The following is a 26,662-nucleotide window of genomic DNA, read 5'->3' on the forward strand; positions in this document are numbered from 1 at the left end:
GAAGTCTCCCTGAGGTCAGGGTCCTTGGTTATACATTCAAGATGCTGCCCAAGAGGTAAGGTCCGCGCTTTGTTAAATACACGATAGTACAATGCTGGGAAGTTCTTCCTGAGGTCTCCCTCTGACTGCTTCCCCACTAAAGAAATGGACCTGAGCGCGGGAGCCCAACCCCGGCGCCTGCGGCCCACGGCCACCAGGTGTCGCCGCCGCGTTCCCGCGCGGGAGGGTGGAGCGGGCGGCAGAGCGCAGCAGCATGTGGACGTTCGGGCGCCGCGCGGCCGCCGGCCTCCTGCCCCGGTCGGCGTCCTCCGTCCCGGCCCAGGCCCACACCGGGGCCCCGCGCCCGGAGGAGCTTGCCCGGTTTTGCAGCCGCCGTGGACTGTGCGTGGGGACCGCCGCGGCCTGTGTGCCCGGCCGAGCCGTGAGTATTCGTGCGCGGCAGCTGCCCGGGCCCTACGCCCGCGGGGGAGGCGCCGCGCACGCAGGACGCTCGGGGGCGCGCTCGGGCATGCGCACACACTGAGGGACGTGCTGGGCTGTGAGGGCGGCGGGCAGGGGCCTTGCGAGCTCCTTTCCCGGTCGGGGTTACGTTTCCACTGGCTTCTGGAAAGCTCCATACTTTGTCCTGCCGACCGACTGCGAGCCAACGGCCCGGCAAAGTCAGGGCAAATAGCCGGGGCGTTTGGAGGGAGCTGTGGCTATCTCGAAGCTTGTCACTTGCCTTCGTGAGAATTGAAGTATAACATTAATATATGCAATATTATATAATGCTCTTATGTGTATTATTGATATGGAATATATGGAGAAATATACACATAAACTTGGGGGAGGGGAGGAAGGGGGTACTGAGGATTGAACTCAGGAGCACTCGACCACTGAGCCACATCCCCAGCCCTGTTTTGTATTTTATTTAGAGACAGTGTCTCACTCAGTTGCTTAGTGCCTTGCTTTTGCCGAGACTGGCTTTGAACTCATGATCCTCCTGCCACATACTCTTTTCAAGCCTGGGTTTTGTGAATGAAACCCTTCCTTCCAGTGAGGTGAAACTGTTAGACCTGACAGGGAGCTGGAGTCCAGCTTTTGGAAAACGACCCGATCTGGATTCCAAATTCTGGCTCTCGGATTCTGCAGACCTGGGTGACCTCGGGATTCTCCCAACCTCTCTGAGCCTCTCTTGAACTTCGTGTTCTGTACAGAGGAGATAAAGGGTGATATCCGTTTTGCCTGCCTGAGTGAGTGCTATATTGTACTAGCATGTAAAACTTCAGTGCTTCAGGATGCAAACATGTATGTGATTCAGGCACTCCATAATTTGAAAGTAAAGAAGCCCAAAGAATGGCTGTGGAGCCAAGGAAAACTACCCCTGGTCTGGGAAAGGCGGTGGTCCCCAGGATGCAAGGTAGTGGTGGAGGGCATTCTAGGATAGGGAGCCACACAGGCAAAGGCCTGGTGGCCGACTTGGATCAGTTGTGAGTGGCTGGTACAACCCTGTATTGCAGGAGACAAAGGAGGTCCAACCCCACTTGTAAGCGGTGGCCAGGGTTTGGATTTAAGCATAAGTTGCCCACTGACACTTGTTATGTAGCCCACACAGTGTTTGAAGAAACTTTAGGATTGGTTGCCACCATTGCAAAAACTGGGACCTAGAAAATAGATTTCCCAGTTTCTTTGGGGAAATAAGCAGGTGTGACCATGAGGGTCCCCAGATCCCCTCTATCTCTCTTTCCTTTGTTGCACTCACCTTCTGTGCACCCTTGGCCTCTATAGTTTGTGGCAGTTTTTAACTTAGGAGAGTGACAAGGGATGATACCCAGTAGCTGTTTGACTGGGGAGCACACTCTGCATTGTGCTGGCACCCAGGTGGTGTACACTGGGCTTAGGGATCATTTGGAGATGCCTAGATGATTGGCATCCTTGGTCACTCACTGGACCTCTTTTTTCAATCATAAATTAATTACAGTTGTTTAACCTGTTCATTCCAGTTCCTTTGCACATCTTGAGTACTTGTGCAGTTGGAGAATGGTGTGGCAACTAAGACCACCATCCTTTTAAAAGCCTTGAGAATCCTCAGGTTGGTCTATAAGAGCCCTTGGACTCTGAACTTCATCAGGACCTGAATTCATGTGGAGGCCTTTCCCCATCCTTCTTTCTTTCTTATTTATTTATTTGCTTTTGGTACCAGGAATTGAACTCAGGGGCACTCGACCACTGAGCCACATCCCCAGCCCTATTTTGTATTTTATTTAGAGACAGTGTCTTACCGAGTTGCTGAGCGCCTCACTGTTGCTCAGGCTGGCTTCGAACCCATGATCCTCTGTCTCTGCCTCCTGCGCCACTGGGATTACAGGCATGAGCCACTGCGCCTGTCCCATCCTTCTTTCTTTATCCCCTATTTCTACTTTTAGAGCAGCTGTGCAACAAAAATAGCCAATACATAATTTAGAACTTTCTGATTGCTATATTGAAGAGTAAAGAGAAACATGAAGTTAATTTTAGTAATATGTTTATTTAATCTAATACATCCCAATATTATCATTTCAACATGTGATCATTATTTTTAGAATGATTAATAATATATCTTACCTTCTTTTTCCACACTCACACACTTCCAGCACATGCCAATTCAAATGTTAAATTTCCCTGGAAATACTTGAGCTATATTTAGAGTTTATAAAAATCACATTTGGGGGCTGGGCATATAGTTCAGTGGCAGAATGTGTCCAGTATGCATGAGGCCCTGAGTTCTGTCCCCAGCACCACAAAAAGATGGAAAAAATTCACAATTGAAAACAATGGTTCACATAGTCAGGTCATTTCAAACGTACTTAAAATTTCTTTAATAACTTTTTATGAATTTTTTTTTTTGTACCAGGGATTGAACTCAGTGGCACTCAACCACTGAGCCACATCCCCAGCCTTATTTTGTATTTTATTCAGAATAGGTCTCACTGAGTTTCTTAGCACCTCACCATTGCTGAAGCTGGCTTTGAACTCCCACAATTCTTCTGTCTCAGCCTCCTGAGCCGCTGGGATTACAGGCCTATGCCATTGCACCCAAACTGATCATTTTAAATTAATTTAAATGAAGCATAAACTCTAGCTCCTCAGTCTTGCTGCTCACATTTCTAGTACACAGTAGTCACTGTGGCTGGTGGCCACCACACTGGGCAATTCTGGGTACAGTGTGTACAATGTCTTGATTGTCAGCTTGCACACAGGAACCCAGAATCCACAGGAATGGCTTTGAAGAGTGCCGCTCTGCAGCCCCCATCCCCAGATGGCTGGCAAGGGCTCTGGTTTTGCTGGCAGCCTCTGTTCCTGAAGGAAAGGAAGCTAGGGCCAACATCTTTAACCTTTCACCTTAATGCTGGAGACAGATTTGTACAGGAGGTAACCTGAGGTTTTGTTTTGTTTTGTTTTGTTTAAAACACCCTCCTCTCTTTTTTTAAAATATTTTTTTAGTTGTCAATGGATCTTTTATTTTATTTATCTATATGTGGTGCTAAGGATTGAACCCAGGGCCTCACACATGCAAGGCAAGTGCTCTACCACTGAGCCACAACTCCAGCCCTAACCTGAGGTTTTTGCCTCTTCAATGTTCATAATCTCTTGCTACAGCCACTTCAGCATCCCTGGAATGGCCTTGAGACATCCACCCATTTACCTAAAGGGACAAAACCATCCCCTATGACCCCATTACCATTAGGTTTTAAGCCTAAAAAGCAGGCTGTGCTCTAATTCACTTTAAATTCCTTTTTGTTGTCTTTCAGAGACATTAAACATGAGTTTATACCCACAAAAGGAATATAAAACATCCATATTGCTGGGGGAGGTGGCACTCTCCTGTTATCCCAGTGACTTAGGAGGCTAAGACAGGAAGACCACAAGTTTGAGGCCAGACTCTGCACCTTAGCCAGACCCTCAGGAACTTAGTGAGACCCTGTCTCAAAATAAAAAAGGGGCTGGGGTTGTAGCTTAATGGTGGAGCATTTGCCTTCTACATGTGAGGCACCAAGTTCAATCCTCAGCACCAAATAAAAATAAATAAATAAAATAAAGGTATTGTGTTCATCTACAGCTAAAAATATATATATTTAAAAAATATATAAAAATCAAAAATAAAAAGAGCTGGGGATGTAACTCAGTGGTAAAACACCCCTAGGTTCAATCTCTAGTACCCAAACAAACAAACAAAAAAAAAAAAAACCCACAACAAAACAAAATAAAAAGCAACTCTGTTGCTTACAGATAAAATAATAAATGCTAGGGTCTGAATGCTGTGTTCCCCCAAAATTCATATGTTGAAACCTAATCACCAGGGTGACAGCAGGAGATGGGCCTTTGGCAGGTAATGCAGGTAATGAGCTCATGAGAATAGAGCTCTCAGAATTGATGAGTGCCAGGGCTGGGGATGTGGCTCAAGCGGTAGCGCGCTCGCCTCGCATGCGTGCGGCCCGGGTTCAGCACCACATACCAACAAAGATGTTGTGTCCGCCGAGAACTAAAAAATAAATATTAAAAATTCTCTCTCTCTCTCTCTCTCTCTCTCTCTCTCTCTCTCTCTCTCTTTCTCTCTCTCTCTCCTCTCTCACTCTCTCTTTAAAAAAAAAAAAAAAAGAATTGATGAGTGCCCCTGTGAAATGGCCCAAGGAGCTCATTGGTCCCTTCCACCAAATGAGGACACACTGAAAGGTTGCCATCTATGAACCAGAAAACGGGCCCCCTACTAGACACCAGATCTAACAGTGACTGATCTTGGATTTCCAGCCTCTAGAACTGTTAAGAGGAATTCCTCTTGTTTATAAGCCACACAGTTTATGGCATTTTGTTATAGCAACACAAAGGGACTAAGACAGTAGATACCCAAGTCACCTATGTCAGATTGAGAGAATTTGTTTATTCCTCAGAAGGCCTGTGCTGGGCCTCAGAAGGCACTGCCCTGCCCTCCCCTAGAGGAACCTGCTATCCTGGGTTCTGTTCATTATACCTCCCCCCTTTCCTGGGAGTCTTACCTCTGATGTGTTTCTCCTTAAATATCTGTTGTTGACATAAAGACATTCTGCTGTGACTCGCCCTTTCTGTTTAACAGTGGTTTTGAGTATCATCAACAACTGATGCCCACAGCTGTCCTTTACTTGTTTTCCCCGCTGAAGACTATCCTATTGGGTGAATAGATCACACCTCATTTGGGCTCCTTTTGGTGGCATTCATCGGATTGCAGAGTTCTGCCACTGTCGTGCTGCTTCATGTTTCTCTGCATGGACAGTTGTTCCCTTCCTTCCAGTAAATTTCTCAGGATGGAATTATTGGACAAAGGGCTAGCCCAGGATCAACAAGTTTGTTCTCCAAAGTGTTTATACCCCTTTGTTTTCCCCCAGCAAGGGAGGAGTACTGACTGATTCATTCTTAAAGTGTTGTGGTTAGATAGGGCCCAGAGTGACTGGGCAACAGGATAAAGGCTGGCCTCCCTTCTGGCCTACCCAGGATAGGTGATAACTGGGTCATGTGGGTCCTGAGCCTGAGACATGAAACCTAGAAACTCACTAGTATTTTCTAGATGCATCCCATGAGAACACAGATCCATTAGACCATGGAGACTCAGCAAACCTACTTCGGGGAGACCTGGAAGTAGAAGGGGTGGCTGCTGGGTGGCTTCAGCAGGAAGCCTGTGAATTCTATCTGCTACCCTCAGGTTGGAGTTTGCCTCTTTCACCTCCAGATCTCCACCCTTTGGTTGACACCTTTCAAAACACATCTACTGAACACCCTGAGGCCCTGTATTTGAGATATTCAGGTTCTCTTGCTTAATCCTCATGACCAGTCGATAGCCAGTATTACCATGATCACTTCCTTCAGAAAAGAACACAGGTCCTGAAAGATTTGGCAGTAGCCCAAGATATGTCAAATTGATGGGGGGGGGGGGGGGGGACAGGTTAAGATACAAGGTAAGGAGTATTTGGCAAAGGTTTTTTATTATGACTAAAAACACCTGGGGTTGGGACTGTGGCTCAGCCAGCCTAGCATATGCAATGCCCAGAATTCAATCCCCAACATCCAGAAACGAAAAAAAAAAAAAAGAAAGAAACTCTGGGGCTGGAGATGTGGCTCAAGCGGTAGCGCGCTCGCCTGGCATGCGTGCGGCCTGGGTTCGATCCTCAGCACCACATACCAACAAAGATGTTGTGTCCGCCGAGAACTAAGAAATAAATATTAAAAATTCTCTCTCTCTCTCTCTCTCTCCTCTCTCACTCTCTCTTTAAAAAAAAAAAAAAAAAAGAAACTCTGATAGCTGTCAATGAGTAACTTGCATTTGACCAAACTTTCCAATAAGAACACATCAAAACTATATAAAAAAATTTTTTAAAATGCTCAGCACCACACATACTAATAATCTCAACTACTCAGGAGGCAGAGGCAGGAAGACTATAAATCTGAAGTTAGCCTGTGCAACTTTGACCTTGTCTCAGAATAAAATAAGGGCTGGGATGTAGCCCAGTGGTAGATCACTTGCCTAACATGTATGAGGCCTGGGGTTCAATCCCCAATGCTGGGGGAAATGGTTTGGGAAGGTATCAGAGAGACTGAGACAGCTAGGATTTGAGAGGCCAGGACCCAAGAAAGAAGGGAAATTCCCTAGAGGGGGAACTCAACATGCTCCAACACTTTCTCCTCATGTTTGAACCCTGTTCTGATTCCCAGACTTGTGATTCTTTCCTTTGTGGCAGATAGCTCTGGTCCAATCCCAGCTTTACCACTTTATACCTTTCTGTCAGTGTGACTTTGGGGGAGTTACCCTTTGGTGCCTCATTTTTCTTATCTGTAAAATACAAATGCAATCCGTCCTTATTATTTGCAGATTCTGTACTTCTGAATTTGTGTATTTTCTACAATTTGATGCCCCAAATCAGCACCTTCAGGGCTCTCATGATTGTTTAGTAGGCAAGCTCAGAGTGGCAAAAAGTTTGAGTCCTCTTAGAGCAGGTTCCCAGCAGAGGTGAAACAGGACTTTGCTCTGTCTTGGTCCAGCTCCCACGGTGTGAGCACGGGTCATCTTCGTGTTCTGTTCAGTGCCATGTTTTCACGTTTTTGTGCTTTTTGTTGGTGATGTCGTTGTTTAAAACGGTCCCAAGCCTGGTGCTGAAAGTAAACACAAGGAGATTTGTCTTGCTCAGTGTGAGTTATAGTGCTGAGGTCCCAAGTTCATTGTTAATGAATCAACAACATATATGAAACCAGAAATGCACATAAACAGTCATACAGCCATTAGAGGCTTGCAAGGACCTAACCCTGTATTCCCTAGGAATAATTCGCTAATCGAGCATTTGTAGCAACCTACCTCTTTTGAGTAAAGACGATAAAGTAGTACTATGCTCACAGGATTATGATGAGAACTAAATGAGTCTATACATATAAACACGGAAAGCAGGGCCAGGAAGACAGAGAACATTCTAGAAAGTGTAATAGACCCAGGCATGGTGGCACATGCCTGTAATCTCAGCATCTCAGGAGGCTGAGGCAGGCGGATTGCGAGTTCATAGCCAGCCTCAGCAACTTAGCAAGGCCCTAAGCAACTAAGAGAGACCCTGTCTCAAAAATAAAAAGGGCTGGGGATGTGGCTCAGTGGTTAAGCACCCCTGAGTTAATCCCTGGTACCCCAAAAAAAGAAACTGATAGCTCTAACAGTGTTGTTATGTCTGCCCCCTTCTCCTTCAGAGCCACCTCCTTGAAACACACTCTCTGCACTTGGCCTCCCAACTCTCTCTTCTGCCTACTTCCAGCCCTGTACGCTCCCTCGCTCTCTCAGCCGCCTCCTTTCTGATCTTGCCAAGGGTGCTATTAGCTCAAGATCTATATCTACAGGTCTCTGACCACCAGAGTGACCTTTGAAGGGTATAATCTTATCATTAACCTCTTAAAGGTCTCTGTGTCTTCCCTGGATGAAGGCCAGCTGAGCTCCTTCAGGAGCCCCTGGCTACCCCCACCTCACTCTGTCACTTCCCTCCTACCTCCCAGGCCAGCTGCCTCCATGCTGACTGCACCACTGTTCTCCCTTGCTCTCAGTTCTCTCCTGTCTGTAATTTTGTCTGTCTTTGCAGCTGGTCATTTGCAGCAAAACCAATAGTTATAAACTCACACCTCATCACCTGGGTGCCCAGCACTTAGGGAAGGAAAAAAATCAACAGGTCACATTCTCCCCTGCAGATCCTGCTATTACCATCTGTCAGATGGCAGTCCGCTTCTCTTTCGGACTCCAGCAGACTTTCGCCTCTTGCTATCTTTTGATGTTTTTCCATGTCAAATTCTAGGATTATTGGAATACTGCCACATCACCTGAATAGCCTGCAGCCACACTGCCCAGTAGAACCCCCTGCCATGATAAAAATGTTCAGTATGAACCACCAGCACATATGACATATGGCCTCAGGACACGTAAAATGTGGCCAGTGCTGCTGAGGAACTACTTTTTAAATTTTTATCTTAAAATTTTTATCTTAAATTTAAATAGCTACACGTGGCTTATGAGCACTATACTGAACAGCAAGATCTTAGTGAGAGACTTAGAGAGCTATTTTATTGCATTATAGAAAAGTGGAAAGCAATTCCTAAGAAATATTCCTGAAAAATTATAACATAGTTACTCCTAAATGTAGAAGTAACAATATAGGAACCACTTGTGATTGGATTGCAATAGAGTGAAAAAAATGGTAATGTTATGTTCTTCTTTTAGAGTTTGAACCTCCACTACCTCAACCAGATTCTGAATGTCAAAAAGCAGAGTGTCTATTTGATGCCTTTGAGGAACTCAGGAACTTCCAGCAACCCGGGGTAAGACTAAGACACCTTCCACCGAGAGATTTCTTCTCTCCTCCCTGCCTGTCCTGTCTAGAACCTGTTTTCTCCCTAAGCGGCAACCCTCTCAGGTGCCTTTCCACATCATTAAGTATCCACCACATTATTTTTCATGAAATAGTATTAAGTTATATGGATGTTTCATAATTCATTTAATCTATTCCTACATGTTGGACGTTTAGGTTGTTTCCAGATTTTTTTAGTATTTTCTTCAGCATCCTAGTTAAGAATATGTTGTTGTAACAAATAGACCCCCAAATGTAATGGCTTAAACCAGTGATGGTTTGTGTGTCCCTCTCCAGACTGCCCAGGGTGGGTATTCCTCCATGAAATGTGGAGGGGCTCAGGCTGCTAGAATCTTCCAGTTCTGTCCTTTCCTGTCAGAGCCTTGCTGTCTGCATTGTTTTGGCCTGGTCCCCATCCAAGTTCCATTTGACAGGAAGGGGGCTGGAATCATCAAAGGGTTGTAAGTGGCACTTGTCCCTCACTCACGCTCCAGTGGGAAGAACTTAGTCACATGATCCTTGTGACTACAGGGCAGTCTGGGAAATGCAGGCTAGTGAGTATCCTGAAAGACATGGGCAGTGGATTCCCTGTGGAAAGCTGCTGGACATTGTTACAGTCTATCCTATCTATCTATGCAGCTAACTGATACCTACAGGACCTTCTTCCACACATGGATACACCCCCAGACTCAAGAGAGCCAACCAAACAGCCATGTGGTCTGCATCCACCTCAAAGTCCAAGATTTCTGGGTGACATGCCATTCTCTCTCTCTCTCTCAGGTCTAGGAATGGCTTCTTCTGACTGAGAGACACACATGGTAATGGCAAAGGACAGATTAACTGCCATAATACTTCCATTCGGACAAGAAACATATTCCTGGCCTATGGCAGCAATGGGGTCTTGCTGCAGCCCAGGGTGGAGGATGATGCTCTACAAATCCCTGGCTCAGCCTCCGGGAGCCTTCTCCTCGCCCGTTGCCCCCCTCGGCTCAGGGAAGGCAGGCGTAGGAAGCAAGACTTCCTGGGGACAAGCAGCCTTCACAGCCCACAGTTCTGCTGACCACAGGCTGAGGTGCCAAAGGCTTTTTAAGGCTCTAGTAGGCAGTTTTAGGTCAGATTCATTTTTCTTTGCTGACAGGATTTTCCCCCGAATCATAGTATGCTTCTGATCTGTTTACTCCCAGCCAGTCCCCCATGCCAATACCTCATTCAGATTTCTTTCCTTCATGGAGGCCTCCAGCTGCCTATTTCTTTGCATGTCCCCATCCCCAGCTCCCTGAACCTAGAGACAGGCACCTTCAGGTCATGACACTATTAAGATTGGGGACCAGTGATACCCTCAATTTGATTTTGCAATAGGGTTGGGTCCCTTTTTGGCAGGCCTTTGTGTTCAAAACCTTAGATTCTTCCTTTGACTTTCCATATTTGCACAAATGCTCCTTTTCACTTCCTCTCCTTGCAAACATATCAGTTGTTGCCTGGCTCTTAGAATTTTGTTATACTTGTTAAAAGAAACAGAGAGCCACCTATACAAAGGACCGTTCTAACTATCCCCAGAGAGCTGTATGCTCAGTAGGCAGACTCTTGGCCATCCAGGTTTCCATAGCACCAAACTGACTGCAGGCTCTGCATGGCTTACAAAGCCTGAGGAGCCACACACTCACCCCCAGAGCATCCCAGCCTGCTGTATCTGCATTCATGACCCCTACCACAGAGCTCCAAGCCAGCACTGTGGGCTGCATATTTTAAGGGTTTGCTTTGGAGGCACCCATTTCTGGCCCTATTTCTAGCACTCCTCCCTCACAGATGTTCTGCTGCTATCTCCTGACCCCTCCAGGCAGTCCTGTGAGGGAAGAGAGGATGCCCTGCCCTTGCAGAATGCCCCGATTCCAGCTCCCTTCCCCGGGGGCTCCTTTTGACCTCTGGGGAACACACCATTATCCTGAGTGGCCCGCTCTGCTGTTGGCACCTGTCATCCTCTTGACTTTGGACTCAAGAGATTTTTAGGACTTTGACTTTTTTGATCTAAAGGAGCTGTGTCTCTTTTGGATTCCTCAATTCCTCAAGACAAGTATCAACCCACCTTTCCCATTCTCTCCATCTTACCCTCAAAATGCCCATCACAACCTACCAGACCACCACTCTCTTTAAAGAACAGACCCGTCCTATCTGCTCAGTCTGCAGTCTGCCTCACCTTGTCCTTGAAGTAGGGGGCACATTCAGAGTGGATGGCAGGAGTACATGGCAGCACATTAATTATCTGCAGCCACTGGTGTCTTACCTTAGCCCCGTTGGACTCTCAGATATGGAGCTGTCTGGTGTACTTCTCAACCTACAGATGGATGTATCCTCTCAGGGCCAAAAGCTCCTAGAAGGATTGCTTATTATAACAGTAGGATGTTCTGTTTGTTTTGTGACTCCAGGAATGGACCCCAGGTCCTTAATCACACTGAGCTACACCCCCAGTGTAGCAATAGTTTTATTATTATGATTCAGAGCCCATCAAATACATAATTTGGGGGAGGGGGAGTAGTATAGTCATAGGGTTGTACAAGTGTCACCATTACTAAGTCCAGAACATTTTCATTACCCCAGAAAGAAACCCTGTACCAGTTACCAGTCACACCTAATTCATCCCTTTTCCTGTCCCCTGCAACAACTAATCTATGTTCTCTCTGGATTTACTGCAATGTTTCAATATTGAAAAATAGAATAGAATGTCTCCAAGTCATGTGTGCACCTTGATAATGTTTCCAAAACTGAACAAAAAACAAAAACAAAACATCCTGAACATACCTATGTAACCAGTACCCAGCTCAAAAACAGCACGTCACCAGCCCCTGCAGGCAAGCCCCTAAGCCCCTTCTCCCTCCTGGTGGTTAATAGAGTAACTGATATTCTGATTTCTAATAGCATGGATTAGTTTTGCCTATTTTGTTACTTTATGTATATTGTATTGTTAAGTATAAATGTTTGTGTGTGACTTCTTCTCATTGTGTTATGTTTGTGAAACTAGTCCATATTGTTTATTGTTCTTGCTTTTTTTTTTCTTTTCTTTTTTTTTTTTTTTTTTTTTTTTTTAGTGACACTGGGGATTGAATTCAGGAGCAGTATACCCCCAGCACTTTTTAAGTTTTATTTTGAGACAGGGTCTGGCTCAAATTGTTCTTATAGTTGTAAAAAATTCTATTTTGTTATGTCATATACCACAATTTATTATGCATTGTGTTATCTGTGGTTACTTGGGCAGTTCCCAACTTGAAGCTGTAGGATAGTTCTGCTGTGAACATGTCTTTTGGTGAACCTGTATGCATTTCTGTTAAGTGTACCCTAAGAGTGGAATTGGGGGCTGGGGTTGTGTCTCAGTGGTGGGGTGCTTGCCTACCATGTGTGAGGCCCTGGGTTTGGTCCTCAGCACCACATAAAAAATAAATAAATAAAAGGTATTGTGTCCATCTACAACTAAATATATATATATATATATATATATATATATATTTTTTTTTTTTTTTTAAATGGGGGGCTGGGGTTGTGGCTTAGCAGTAGAGTGCTCGCCTCACATGTGCAGGGGCCCTGGATTCAATCCTCAGCACCACGTTAAAATAAATAAATGAAACCAGCTACAACTAAATATATATATATATATATATATATATATATATATATATATATATATATATATATATTTTTTTTTAAAGTGGAGTTGGTGGATCATGCATATGAATATGTTCAACTTCAGTGAAGACTGCCAAAAGTTTTCCTAAGTGCTTGTCTAGTTTGCTTGCTGCCCAGCAGTATCTGAGAACTCTGGTGGCTCCTCATCCTGGACAACTCTTATTATCATTATCACCTGTGTCTTTCATTTTAATCATTCTGGTGGTATCTGCTTGTGTGAGGGGTTGGTGTTTTGTTTTGTATTGTTTTATTTAAGTGGGATTTTTTTAAGTGCTCTACCACTGAGCTACATTCCTAGCTCTTTTTATTTTTTGAGACAGGATCTGCTAAGTTGCCCAGGCTGGAGTTGAACTTGCCACCCCCTGCCTCAGCCTCCCAAATAGCTGGTATTACAAGTGTGTGCCACCACACCCACTAGTATCCTGATTTTTTAATTTTCCTTTTCCTGAAGATTAACAGAGTTGAGCACCTTTTCATATGCTCATTGATGATTTGGGCATCTTTTCTTTAATGAAATCCATTCAAGTATTTTGCCCAGTATTTTTTTTTTTTGAGTTTCCTTATTGACGTATAGGCTATAATTCTGATTTTGTTCTTTTTCAGATATATGTAATGTTGATATTTTTCCCAACCTTGTGGTTTGCCCAACATAAAATTTAATAACAAAAAAAGTTAAACAACCTCAATGTCCAGTTGAAGGAAATGGGTTAAAGTAATAGAAAATACAATAAAAATCCATATATGCAAATATGAATCATTTATAAATACTAAGTGAAAAATGTTACATGCTTCAATTGTATATTAAAACAAACATGTAGGGGATTAGGGTTGTGGCTTTGTGGTAGAGCACTTGCCTAGCATTTGTGAGGCCCTGGATTTGATCCTCAGTACCACATAAAAATAAATAATAAAATAAAATAATAAATCCAATCTAAATATAAAAAAGAAAAAAGAACATCTATCCAGGCACTGTGGCATGCAACTATAATCCCAATGGTGATGCATACCTGTAATCCCAGCAGCTAGGGAGGCTAAGACAGGAGGATTACATGTTTGAGGCCAGCCTCAACAACTTAGCAAGGTCCTACACAACTTAATGAGACCTTTCTCGCAATAAAAAATTAAAGGAAGGGCTGGGGTTGTGGCTCAGGGTGGAGTGCCCGCCTAGCACGGGCGGGACCTGGGTTCGATCCTCAGCACCACTTAAAAATAAAGGCATTGTGTTGTGTCCATCTTCACCTAAAAAAATACATATAAAAAAAATTTAAAGGAGCTGAGGATGTGGCTCAGTGGCATATTGTCCCTGGGTTAAATTTTCAAATTTCTGGGGATAAGAGCTATCTGTTTGAAGAAAGGCATCACTCTAAAACTCCTTTCATGTTATTTAAATTTTCACACATGGTAATTATTTCCCATCAATTTTTTAAAAAATCACTAAAAGATAAATACATAAATTGGATTTTTAAAAAGTAGAGCAGTCTTGGGGCTGGGGATGTGGCTCAAGCAGTAATGTTCTTGCCTGGCATGCGCGGGGCGCTGGGTTCGAACTTCAGCACCACATAAAAATATAAAATGAAGATGTTGTGTCCGCCGAAAACTGAAACATAAGTATTAAAAAAATTTTTTTTAAAAATGGAGCAGTCTGGTAATCATATCTTTCTGATGACTCATTTGTTCCCACTGCAGCTCTCTAGATGAAACCGCCTATGAAAGACTAGCAGAGGAAACACTGGACGCCTTGGCGGAGTTTTTTGAAGACCTTGCAGACAAGCCCTGTACACTGGAGGACTATGACGTCTCCTTTGGGGTATAGCTTGGCTTATTTTAATTTTTCTGTTTCTCCATAAGAATTTTAATTTATGGAAGTAAGAATGCCTCTGCGGCAGAGTAAAGCACAAGCAGCATAGAGTAATGGGAGGGACCCAAAGACCTGTAGGGTTCAGTGACACAACCCAGCCCTACCACTGACTCTGGGCCAGTCACCCTGCCTCTCTGAGCCTCATTTCTGGTTAAAAATATACAGATTTCTAGAGCCATAAAAAATATTAATATAGATCCCCAACCTTCACCTAATACCCATAAAGTAAATAAGGGAAGAGGCCTGGGCATGTGTTTGTGTAGCAGGTCAGCAGGGACAGTACTGAACTAGACCACCAATTCTTTTTTGTTGTTGTTGTTACAGGGGATGGAACCCAGGGGTACTCTAGCACTGAGTTATGCCCCCAGCCCTTATTTATTTGCTTGTTTGTTTGAAGATGGTCTTGCTAAGTTGCTGAGGCCAGCCTCAAACTTGTTATCCCCCAGCCTCAGCCACTGGGATTACAGGTGTACACTCTAGACAGCTAGTCCTTAAGCAGGGATAATTTTTGACAATGCTGGGAATGGAACCCAGAGCTTTATGTGTGCTAGGCAAGAGCTCTACTTCTATGCTACATCCCCACCTCCCAGGTAAATTCTATTCTGCAGTTGGTTTGAGAACTGAATTGGATGAAACTTTAGACCCAGATCCTAGGAGTCAAGGAAGTGCTGGTGTTTATTTATTGGCCACCAGGTGGCAGACTTAGGCAACAGTCTGCTTTTGGGTTTAGAATTGTTAGCCTTTAGATCTCTTTTGCCATTGGGAGAAAAATCTCCCCTCCTCCTCTTCTCCCTGCCCCCTCCCCCTTCCCTCAGAGACAGCAGTTAATCCTCTTGACAGCAATTAATTAATAGCAGGAAATGTCACGAAGTGTACATTTTTTGATTCAATCGTAGGATTATGTAGGACAATCAACTGTCAAATTAAAGTGTTCATGTTGCTATAAGGCCACTAGGTAAAGAAGAGACTCCGTAAGATAGAACAGGCAGCAAAGTCTTGGAAAAGGTGTCAAGCCTGAGAGTAGTAAAATGAAGTAAACCAGCAGTAGAGGAGGGATATCTTCTAGGTGGGCTCAGAGATTGCTGTCAGCAACAGCAGGGAGGTGCTTTATGAAGCTCGGGGTGTGGCTCAGTGGTTAAGTGCTTGCCTAGCATGAGTGAGGCCCCAGGCTTAATCCCCAGCACTGCTAAAAATAAATAAATAAATAGAAATTTAAAAATGCTCATGAAGAGATCCCCCATAGGGCTGAATTGCTTACAGCCTAGCTCACCGCCTGACCATCCAGGAAATGATTTTGGCATTGGAAAAATTTCAGGCTTCCTTTCCCCAGACTCCCCACCAGGGGCTGAAACAAGTTCTCAGACGACACTCTGCTCATGTGTGCAAATATTGATTAACAAGCCACAAAAGCAGTCATGCAACCTGTTCTCACAGAATTAGCAAAGCCCCAGATTGACCCAGGTATTTTGCATGAATGTTTCATTAGAAGTAAATGTGGCAGGGGCCGGGACTATAGCTCAGTGGCAGAGCACTTGCCTAGCATGTGTGAGGCACTGGGTTCAATCCTCAGCACCACATAAAAATAAATAAATAAACATATAAAATAAAGGCATTGTGTCCATCTACAACTCCAAAAAGAAAAAAAAAAAGAGAGAGAGAGAAGAAGAAGAAGAAGTAAATATGGCAGCAAGCCTCGGTGCATGTCTGTAATCCCACTGGCTCAGGAGACTGAGGCAGGAGGATTGCAAGTTCAAAGCCAGCCTCAGCAATTTAGTAAGCCCCTAAGCAAGTCAGTGAGACCCTGTCTCAAAATGAAAAATAAATAGAGGGCTGAGGGTATGGCTCCATGATTAAGAGCCTCTAGGTTCCATCCCCTGTATCAAAAAAAAGGGGGGGGGCTGGGAATGTGGCTCAAGCGGTAGCGCACTCGCCTGGCATGTGTGCGGCCCGGGTTCGATCCTCAGCACCACATACCAACAAAGATGTTGTGTCCGCCGAGAACTAAAAAAATAAATATTAAAAAAAAAATTCTCTCTCTCTCTCTCTCTCTCTCTCTCTCTCTCTCTCCTCTCTCACTCTCTCTTTAAAAAAAAAAAAAAAAAAGAACAAAAGAAGTAAATGTGTCATTGGTTGGGGATTCAGCTCAATGGCAGAGCACTAAGCACATGCAAGGTCCTGATTCCAACCCTGGCACCAAAAAGGAAAAAAAAAAGCAGCAGCAAATGTGCCAGCATTGTAGTGGCTAAACCAGGTTTGCCTCATTGAATCAGTTTGAATCAGGTGTCAAAACTTCTACTCAGTGGTGAGTCACAGAACCTTTAAGAATCCTACTCTCTGTCTCTCTGAAGAGTATTGACTGCTGGACCTACCAGATTCTATCACCCATTCCTGCAAGGGAGTGGTGCCTTACATTTTTCTAGCCAATCCTTATACCTTGAGCATCACCCTGCTCACCAGGAAACAAATTTTTTTTAATTTTTTTTAGTTGTAGATTGGACACAATACCTTTATTTTATTTATTCTTTATGTGGTTCTGAGGATTGAACCCAGTGCCTCACGTGTACTAGGCAAGTGCTCTACCACTGAGCCACAACCCCAGGCCAGGGAAAAATTATTTCTAACAAATTACTCATTAGCAAACCCTCAACTGTATAATTAGAAAGGTAAAGGTATTTAGTGGCTGCCTCTGTAGTCTGAACTTATAAATATGTTGAAATGCTCCCTCCCCACCCTGTGATATGAATTCCTGATCACAGTCCTTCAGATGCAATCTTATGTATTTCCTGTATTAAGTAAATTAACTGAAACTACACTGTAGACCATAAAACACCCATAACACTATTACCTGAGCTTTTTGGAATGGAGCCTTTTTCTGCCCTTGGGGTCCATCTGCAAGTTATCTTCTTTGGAAAGCCTCCTTTCTACTTTTACTACTCTCAGGCTTGACACCTTTTCCTGCAGAGATACTCCCTGCACATAGCACCCTCACTTCCTGATTTTTTTTTTTTTTTTGATACCAGGGATTGAACACAGTGGTGGTTAACCACTGAGCCATACCCCCAGTCCTTTCTTATCTTTTATTTTGAGGTAGGGTCTCTCTAAGTTGGTTAGGACTTCACAAAGTTGCCAAGGCTGGCTTTGAACTTGTGATCCCCTGCCTCAGCCTCTGGAGTTGTTGGCATTTTAGGCATGTGCCACCATACCCAGCATAACTATGCTCTTAAGACTAGTCTGAGCACCTTGGCAAGCAGGACTCTGTCCATTCTTTGATCCCAATGCCTAGAACAGTACTGAATACACAATAGGGGTTTAATAAATGTTGGTTCACTTTTTATAGCCCACATACTTTTCCAAAACATACTTTCATTATGCCACTCAGCATTTACAGGTCTTGTGCCAACTTACTGCTGGCCAAGTAGACAAAGCAATGATTCAGATTCCTCAAAAACATCTCTTCTTCAGTTTCCTCTCTGTGGGGTGAGCAGCTTCTTGGCTGGCATGTCATCTGATCAGATAATGGGTAATGTCAGTGTCTGGGTCCAGGCCTCACCCCTTGTTGGTCATTAAAGGGACACCCCACCAGAGTTGAAAGCACCTCTCATCACCAGGTGACTGCTGAGTCTGCCACACTTGACTGGGTAAAATGTGACCACAGACTGTTTAAAATGCCAAAATAGAACTAAATGTGGCAACACATGCGGTAATCCCAGCTGCTTTGTAGACTGAGGCAAGAGGATTGCAAGCTCAAGGCTGGGCAAGACACAGTCTCAAAATAAAAAGGGCCAGAGAGGTAGCTCAGTTGAACAGTTCTTGCCTGGCATGTGAAGGCCCTGGTTTCAATCGCCAGCACCATACACACACAAAAAAAAAGATTGTTATATTGGTAAATTTGATGATAATAATTAAATTAAAAAACAAAAACTGGTGGCAGCTACCTGAGAATGAAGATTGTGTCACAGGTTAATGAGAAGTTGTGGGAAGACTAGTGTTTTTGGACCCAGCCACCCTGGATGTAAGGCCAGCTCTGGCAGTTACTGGTGTTCTTTACCTCTGTAAACCCCTGGTTTCCTCATCTATAGAACTAGGATAATGATTCCCACCTCCAGTGCTTATGTTCTAGTTGTAAGCAATTTCCCGTAGTGCCAAACAGAGACTGGCAGAGAGTAGGGAGAGTAAATAGTAGGTAATATTTCTATTTATGTTCTCATTTTCCATAAAATTTGCATTCCCAGTATTGCTATCATTTTTATTTCTTTCTTTCTTTCTTTCTTTCTTTCTTTCTTTCTTTCTTTCTTTCTTTCTTTCTTTCGTTATTATTGTGGATTGAACAAGGAGCACTATACCATTAAGCTACATCCCCAACACTTATTTATTTTTTGAGACATGGTTTTTCTAAGATGCTGAGAGGCTTACCTTGAACTTGTGATCCTCCTACCTCAACCTCCCAAATCACTGGGATTACAGGCATGTGTCACCATGTCCAGCTATATGATTCTTTTTTAATTAAAAATAAATTGTAAAAACAGGGCTGGGGTTGTGGTTTAGTGCAGAGCACTTGCCTCACACATGTGAGGCACTGGGTTCGATCCTCAGCACTAATTTAAAAATAAATAAACAAAAATAAAGTTATGTGTCCGTATATAACTAAAAATATAGTTTTTTAAAATGATAAAAACAACATAGAGAAGGTGCCACTGGGGAAGCAGCTCAGTGATAGAGTACTTGCCTAGCATATTACTAGACCCTGGGTTTGATCCAGCATCACAAAAAAAAAAAAAATACTATGGTCTGGGGCATAGCTCACAATACTGTGGGGGTACCTAACACTACTGAACTGTACGCTTAAGAACAGTTAATGTGTAGGGGCAGGGTTCAGTGGCAGAGCACTTGCCCAACACGCAGACACCACAGGTACACACAAACTACCTCATGGCATCACCCTCGTCCTGTTCTATCAGTTCTATTACTGTTGTCACCGCCTTCCTACATTTCAGTGGCTCCTTCTATTTGTGGAAGTGCCTTGTGAGAATCATTCAGGGATCCCTGTTTGGTTCCCAGGGCTCTTGCATGCATAGAGAAAGGCTGCCTGGCCTTGCGTTGGGGGGAGTCATGAACACGGTGGGGAACAGGAGGCTCTCCAACCCCCCCAACCCCACTTACCAGTTCCCACAGTGGGAACTTAGCCCTGTCTCCCTTTCTTTCATATTTTGCCACTCTGTAGAGTTCAAAAGCCTTGGGAGTAAAGAGCTCCTTTGTTGAAAGAGTGTTTTCAAATTTAAATGAGCATTTATTGGGCAAAGATGGCCCAACCAGTCTTTTGAGAATGGAAGGCTCTTTAGAGGAAAATAGAGTCCCAGTGGAATGGAGTGGAGTGGACGGTCTGAGATACTTGTTAGATGTGTGGGAAGGGTCTGGACATAACAGGCCTCGGCTGAAGTTGCTGCCTTCTATCAGCATAGCTAATACCACTGTTCATCTGTGACCAGCAAGGTGGGGGTGTTGACTGCTTCCTTCCTTCCTTCTCTTTCTTTTTTTCATAATGGACTTGTCATGTCTGATACTCAGGCTAGCACAGTATTCTAGTAGAGTTGGTGTCTGCATTCTTAACATCCTATAGTATGTTCTGATTGGCGGGAGGGAGTGAGGGAGGCAACAAGCCAGCAATCCCACATGTTAGAACAGAAAGTCAGCCATCCCTGCCTTGCCAACCTCCTGGGGAAAAGCACTGTGAGGTATAAACATTATAATTAATCCTGTTCTGATCCTGAGAGCAGTGTTCTTTCTGTGCGATCTATTCCTAATACTAAAGGCTTTTGTGAGCCAAGCATGGTGGCACACACCTATAATCCCAGCGGCACGGGAGGCTGAAGCAGGAGGATCCCGAGTTCAAAGCCAGCCTCAGCAACTTAGCAAGACCCTGTCTTAAAATAAAATATAAAAAAGGGCTGGGGATGTGGCTCAGTGCTTAAGCACTCCTGGGTTCAATTCCTGGTACAAAAAAAAAAAAAAAAAAGACTTATGCATGTGTGCTGAGGATTGAACCCAAGACCTTGTGCATGCTAAGGAGGCGCTGTACTACTGGGCTCTATCCCCAGCCCCATGAAGGATTTCTTTATGCTGTGTGTGGTGTACTTGTGTACATGGAAAGCATTGAAATATTATAACATATAAAGAAATTATTGCAAAGTTCTAATTTTGTCTTGTTTTATTCATTCTTTCTTCCATCTCCCCTAGAGTGGTGTCCTAACAGTTAAACTGGGTGGAGATCTAGGAACCTATGTGATCAACAAGCAGACCCCAAACAAGCAAATCTGGTTATCATCTCCCTCCAGGTATGTTCAGAAGTTGAAATCTGTACTGGTTTAACTTGCTTGAAATGTGCTGTTGTAGACCATTTAAGAAGGGTCCTCTCAGGTGTATCTGCAGGTGACTCATTCCTGATGTTTACAGCCTGTCCCATCTTCAGTAGCAAAGTTCACTCTAGTGACATAGCTTCTCCCTGCTGATAACTTGACTACCGTCAACAGGCATCAGGATGTTGGCAAGATCTAAAGCAAAAAGAGTACAACTTTTCAGAACCTGAACAAACCTGAACCTCCATTAAATTGTTTGGGGGTACAGTGGTAGAGCATTTGCCTAGCATGCACGAGGCCCTGAGTTCTATCCCTGGCACCATGAAAAAAAACTGTTTTTGATATTGCAGCATCTGAGCAAGTTGTACTGTCTTCAAAGCAAATTAAAGTTTGAGCACTAGTCTGTTTTGAGCATCTCAGCTAGGGATCAGCTGAGTAGCTGGGACAGTGTTATAAGTCACTACTGTAGGGCATTTAATCCCTTCATCAATGTGCTTTCAGTGTAGAGGAATAAAAAACTGTGTTGCAGACAGCCTTCGTCTCAAAGCCTGAGAACACGCAGAGCCTCTGCAGTCCAGCTGCTACTGAAGTGGTTGTAAGAAAAGAAGAGAGAAATGCCCACAGAGCTCTTAGACTGACCTTCCTGGTCATTCATTATCACTTCCAAAGAGAACAGATGAGTGTGAATTGGGAAAGGCCCAAATGAACCAGTGTGGAATTCTTAGAAAGCCTAATGATATTTGTAATTAAGAAAAAAAAAAAGTATAGCCAGACACATAGTGGTGCACACCTGTAATTCTAGTGACTCAGGAGGTTGAGGCAGGAGAATCACAAGTTCCAGGTCATTCTCAGCAATTTAGCAAGACCCTATCTAAAAATTAAAAACAAAAAGGGCTGGGGATGTAGCTCAGTGGCAAAACATCCCAGGGTTCAATCCCCAGTGATAAAAACAAAAAAAAAATTATAGGCAAGTACTGGGGTATAGCTCAATGGTAGATAGCTTGCCTAGCTTGCACAAGGCCCTGGTTTCAATCCTCAGCATCACATTTAAGAAAAAAAAAAAAAAAAACCTATTCAGAAACATACTACTGGATAATAATAATTTCCTAGAAATTCCAAGTGAACCTTTTTTTTGCAGTGCTGGGGATCAAGCCTAGGGCCTCTCACACCTGCCAGGTAAGTGCTTTACCACTGAGTCACATCAACAGCCCCACCCAAGTGTACTTTATTAAAAATCTGTAATTCATATGGGATTGGGGCAGGGTTCTACTGAGCACTCATTACTGTCACAGCTACTGAATTCCTCCAAAACATTTTCCTTTTTTTTTTTTTTTTAATTTTTCCCCTTTCAGCTCTTCTATTTAGTCCAGAATCTTTTTTTTTTAATATTTTTTTTTAGTTGTAGTTGGACACAATACTTTTATTTTATTTATTTATTTTTATGTGGTACCGAGGATTAAACCCAGCGCCTCACATGTTCTAGGCAAGTGCTCGACGGCTGAGTCACAACCCCAGGCCCCAGAATGTCTTTTATAGGGCTGTTTCTGATCTGTTTTTTCAGTTGACAACTTTTCCAGTCCTGTGGAATTGGCAGCCTTCCTAGCAACATTGCCCACCTTGAGGAGGTTGTAGGTTGTAGGGTGGGATAAAGGAGAGGTCTGGGGAACATCTGGGTGTCAGCACCTGAGCTAGGTCAGAGTCCTGAGTGATGTGGAGGGGCATGGATATTACTCACCTTCTACCTGGCTACCTGGTATCGAACTCAGAATACCATACCAATGGAGGTTCTCCGTTGTTCTCCATTCTTCTTAATGGCCCAGGTGGTTTGTGTTCAGCAGTATGTGCAGAATAAACAAGAGCCCTGTCCATTTTATTTGTCTGGTTTTTGTGTGTGGTGCTGAGGATTGTACCCAGGGCATTGTATATCTCATGCATGCTAATAAGCAAATCTATACTATCTCTGAGCTACTTTCCCAGCTTCCCCTCTATCTGTATTCCTGGGCACATGTTCAAACCCCACTATTTATTTGGCAATACAGAAATTCTTTTTTTTTTTTTTTCGGTACCAGTGATCAAACACAGGGGTGCTTAACAACTGAGGCACATCCCCCAACCCTTTTTTTCTTTTTTAATTTTGAGACAGAGTCTCACTAAGTTACTTAAGGCCTCCCTAAGTTTCTGAGGCTGGCTTGAACTTATGTTCCTCTTGTCCCAGCCTCCCAAGCTGCTGGGATGATAGGTGTGTGCCACCATGCCCAGCCCCATACAGGAATTATTTAAAATGTTATAGCTCTAAAAGATGCTTCACATTAGCTTCCTTCCCTGGCCAACTCCTACCCACCTGTCTTTGGAAAGTTTCCCCTTAGTGACCCAGATGGGCTAACGTGCCCCTGTTCATGGGTTCCCAGAACCATTTTATTTTGAGACAGGGTCTTTCTCTAAGTTGTCCAGGCTGGCTTGGGACTTTGTCATCCTCTTCTATCAGCCTCCTAAATTCCATCAGGATATCCATTGCTGTGTCACCCCATCCACTCAGCCTCCAGGAGATGGAATTTGGGACACATTGTGTATATCTGATGTAACAAGTCATGGCAAAAACAGCTCAACTTTGTGTACATGAATAAGGTAGATTAGTCACCTTCACATGACCACAGAGAAATACCTAAGGTGACTAACTTGTAGAGAGAAGAGTATTATTTAGCTCACAGTTTTGGAGATTCAAAGCTAGGGATGACTCAGTGGTAGAGCGCGTATGTAGCATGCTTGAAGTCCAGGTCCAATCATCAGCACTGCCAAAAAAGGAAAAGAAAACAAAGTTCAAGATTGGGTGGCTGAGGGTAGGGAGGATCCTTGGTTTGGCCTCCAGTGAGGGTAATACCTCAAGGTGGGAGCACATGTAGGATCAGTCACATCTCAAGCCATGAAGCAGAGAGATTAGGTGGGAGTCCCACAGTCCCTTTAAGGGGCATGTCCCCATGGCCTAAGGACCCTTCCCTTGGGTCTTCCTCCTTTTTTTTGGGGGGGTGGGTATTAGGAATTGAACCCAGGGACACTTTGTCACTAGCTATGTCCCCAGACCTTTTTATTTTACTTTTATTTTGACACTAAGCTGCAAGGATGTCACTAAATTGTTAAGCCTGGCCTTGAACTTTCAATCCTTTGGCCTCAGCCTGCTGAGTTGGTGGGCTTGCAGGTGTGAACCACCTGTCCAACTAGGCTCTTCCTCTTCAAGATCCACAGCACCTCCCAGTACCCCACCTGGGGACCACACATTCACATACAGACTTTTGGAGGAATACTCGTATAATACAGTCTTCCCCAAGTGAAGTTCATGTGCCATTTTTGTCAGTAAATGAGCCCAAGTGGATGAACTAGCCAGTCAAGCACTCAGTTGCAAGGATGTAAAATTTGATTAAGAAAAATGGTTTTTTAGCCAGGCCTGGTAGTAGCTGTAAGCTTGGCAATTTAGGAGGCTGATAGAAGAGGATGGCAAAGTCCCAAGCCAGCCTGGACAACTTGGGGAAAGATCCTGTCTCAAAATAAAAAAAAAAAAAAGAACAAGAGCTGGGGATGTAGCTCAGTGGTAGAGTGCCCCTGGATTTAATTCTTAGTACCAAAAAAAAAAAAAATTTTTTTAAATACTGGATGTAGTGGCACATGCCTATAATCCCAGGGATTTGGGAAGGTGAGGCAGGATGATCACAAATTCAAAGCCAACCTCAGCAATTGCCCTAAGCAATAATAATAATTAATAATAGTATAAGCAAGGCACAAATCATGTCAGTGACACAAAATGGCCATGATTTTTATAAGCACTGCTCTAAGATAGCAAGTATCATAAGTGAGGTAGGCAAAGTCAGAACCGGATGCCTGGAGACTGACAGATAAGAGCCAAATGTTTTCAGGTCTTGAGAACTTTTCTGTGAAATGTTCCAAAAGATGGGTTATGTGATTATTCTAACTTTTGTATTTTGATTGATTGATTGATTGATTGATTGATTGATTTTGGTACTGGGGATTGAACCCAGGGGTGCTCTACCACTGAGCTACATCTCCAGTTCTTTTTTTCTTTTTTGAAACAGGATCTTGGTAAATTGCTAATGCTGACCTCAAACTTGACATCCTCCTGCCTCAGCCTCCCGAGTCACTAGGATTTATAGGCATGCACCACTGCCCCCCACTTATAATTATTCTTAAATAGAAAGACGCTAAGTCAAGAAATCAAATATATGGCATGAGGGATATAGCTCAGTGCTAGAATGTCTGTTTAGCCAAGACCCTGGGTTCCATTCATAGTACTGAAAAAAAAAAAAGAAAAAAGAAATCAAATATGTGCCTCACTTGTATACTCTGGGCAGTATCTTGGTAGCAGTCTTTGTGGTATCTGTGTACTGGTCAGCTTTTTTTTATCTCTGTGGCAAAATACCTAAGGTGATCAATTGAAAAGAAGCAAGGGTTTTGGGGCTCACAATTTCAGAGGTTTCAGTCCACAGTTGCTTGGCCCTGTCACATCTGGCCTGTGGTGAGCCCAGCACCATTCTGGGAACACATGGTAGAAGAGGCCACCCACCCCACGGTGGCTGGAAGCAAAGAAAGAGAAGATCAGGGTTCCAATATCCCCTTGGAGAGCACCCTCAGGGACCTAGCCTCTTCCTCTAGCCCCCTCCCACACCTTCCATCACCTCCCTGTGACACTGTGGGCCGGCCACCAATCCTTTAACACCACCCTTCAGGGCACGTCTCTGATCCCAAACAAAACTTAGTGCTTCTCCTAGAGCATCCCATGGACTTCCCTTGTGTTTGTTTTATCTTCCAGTGGACCCAAGCGCTACGACTGGACTGGGAAAAGCTGGGTGTACTCCCATGATGGTGTGTCCCTCCACGAGCTGCTGGCCACAGAGCTGACTGAAGCCTTAAAAACTGAACTGGACTTGTCTTCCTTGGTCTATTCTGGAAAAGGCACTTGAATGGCTGCCCTCTCATAAAGACATTAACAGCTGTCAGGCCAAGACCCCAGCTTCCTTCTGCAACTGAGTGCGGGTTGTCTTTGTTTTTTTGTTTTGTTTTCCATTCCTACTTTTGAAGACAACTCTGAAAAGAAAGTGTCACCTCCCACCCTGCCTGCAGGATTTGATTTAATTTCTATAGTTTATTTGGATTGATTGTCTGATTTCCTGCTTCACATGATACCCCTTATCTCTTTTAATGTCTCATACCCATACCTTAATATAATTATGACTTTACAAAAAGAAAAATAATAAGAAGGAAAAATTCCCTGGGGAAATGACTGGTCCTCAATTTTCATTCTTTGAAGGATTTACAGCAAAAACTACATGAAGAGCAGCTGGCTCACCACATCCAAAATCGAGGCTCATTAAAAAGTAGTTTATAAATGTCCCCAGGCCTAGGTGTATACATTTCTGAGCCCTTTATCAGGCAAAAGAAAGTGGGGGGGGGGGGGGATCTGACCCAAAGCTATGTTCATGTTCTATTATTTTTTTTTTTACCTCAGAAAGGTTTAGGGCCGGGGGGTGTAGCTCCCTGACAGAACACTTGCACATCATGCACAAGGCCCTGGGTTCAATCCCGAGCACTATTTTTTGTAAATGTGTAGTGAAGGTTTTTGCAATGAGTGAACCAAATATACCTTCTATTACAGGAAAAAACGGAACAATAGAACAATATAAACAAATGCTAAGTGGGTATTTATTTCCTTTCTTCAGAAAGAAAAATTTTTTTAGTCTGGAAATTTTTGAGAGCAGTAGGTCAATGCTAGTGAGAGAATAAGTAAAACCGTGCACGCATGTGTATGTTTATATTTATCATCATTTATTTATTTATTTTGTACAGAGATTGAACCCAGAGGGGCTGTACCACTGAGCTACATCCCCAGAACTTTCTATTTTTCAATTTTTAAGACA

At 43.7% G+C, this 26,662-nt stretch overlaps 1 protein-coding gene across 1 annotated transcript; it reads left to right on the forward strand.

The window, feature by feature from the left end:
- The first annotated feature begins 203 nt into the window (after positions 1-203).
- FXN (frataxin) lies at positions 204-26,126 on the forward strand. Its single transcript, XM_081273872.1, has 5 exons — positions 204-421; positions 8,729-8,826; positions 14,217-14,337; positions 20,623-20,720; positions 25,558-26,126. The coding sequence occupies exons 1-5, from the start codon at positions 254-256 to the stop codon at positions 25,706-25,708; spliced, it is 636 nt and encodes a 211-aa protein (XP_081129998.1). The 5' UTR covers positions 204-253; the 3' UTR covers positions 25,709-26,126.
- Positions 26,127-26,662: the final 536 nt, after the last annotated feature.

This window comes from Spermophilus citellus, assembly GCF_964194105.1.
Source record: "Spermophilus citellus genome assembly, chromosome: 2".
Taxonomy (NCBI): domain Eukaryota; kingdom Metazoa; phylum Chordata; class Mammalia; order Rodentia; family Sciuridae; genus Spermophilus; species Spermophilus citellus.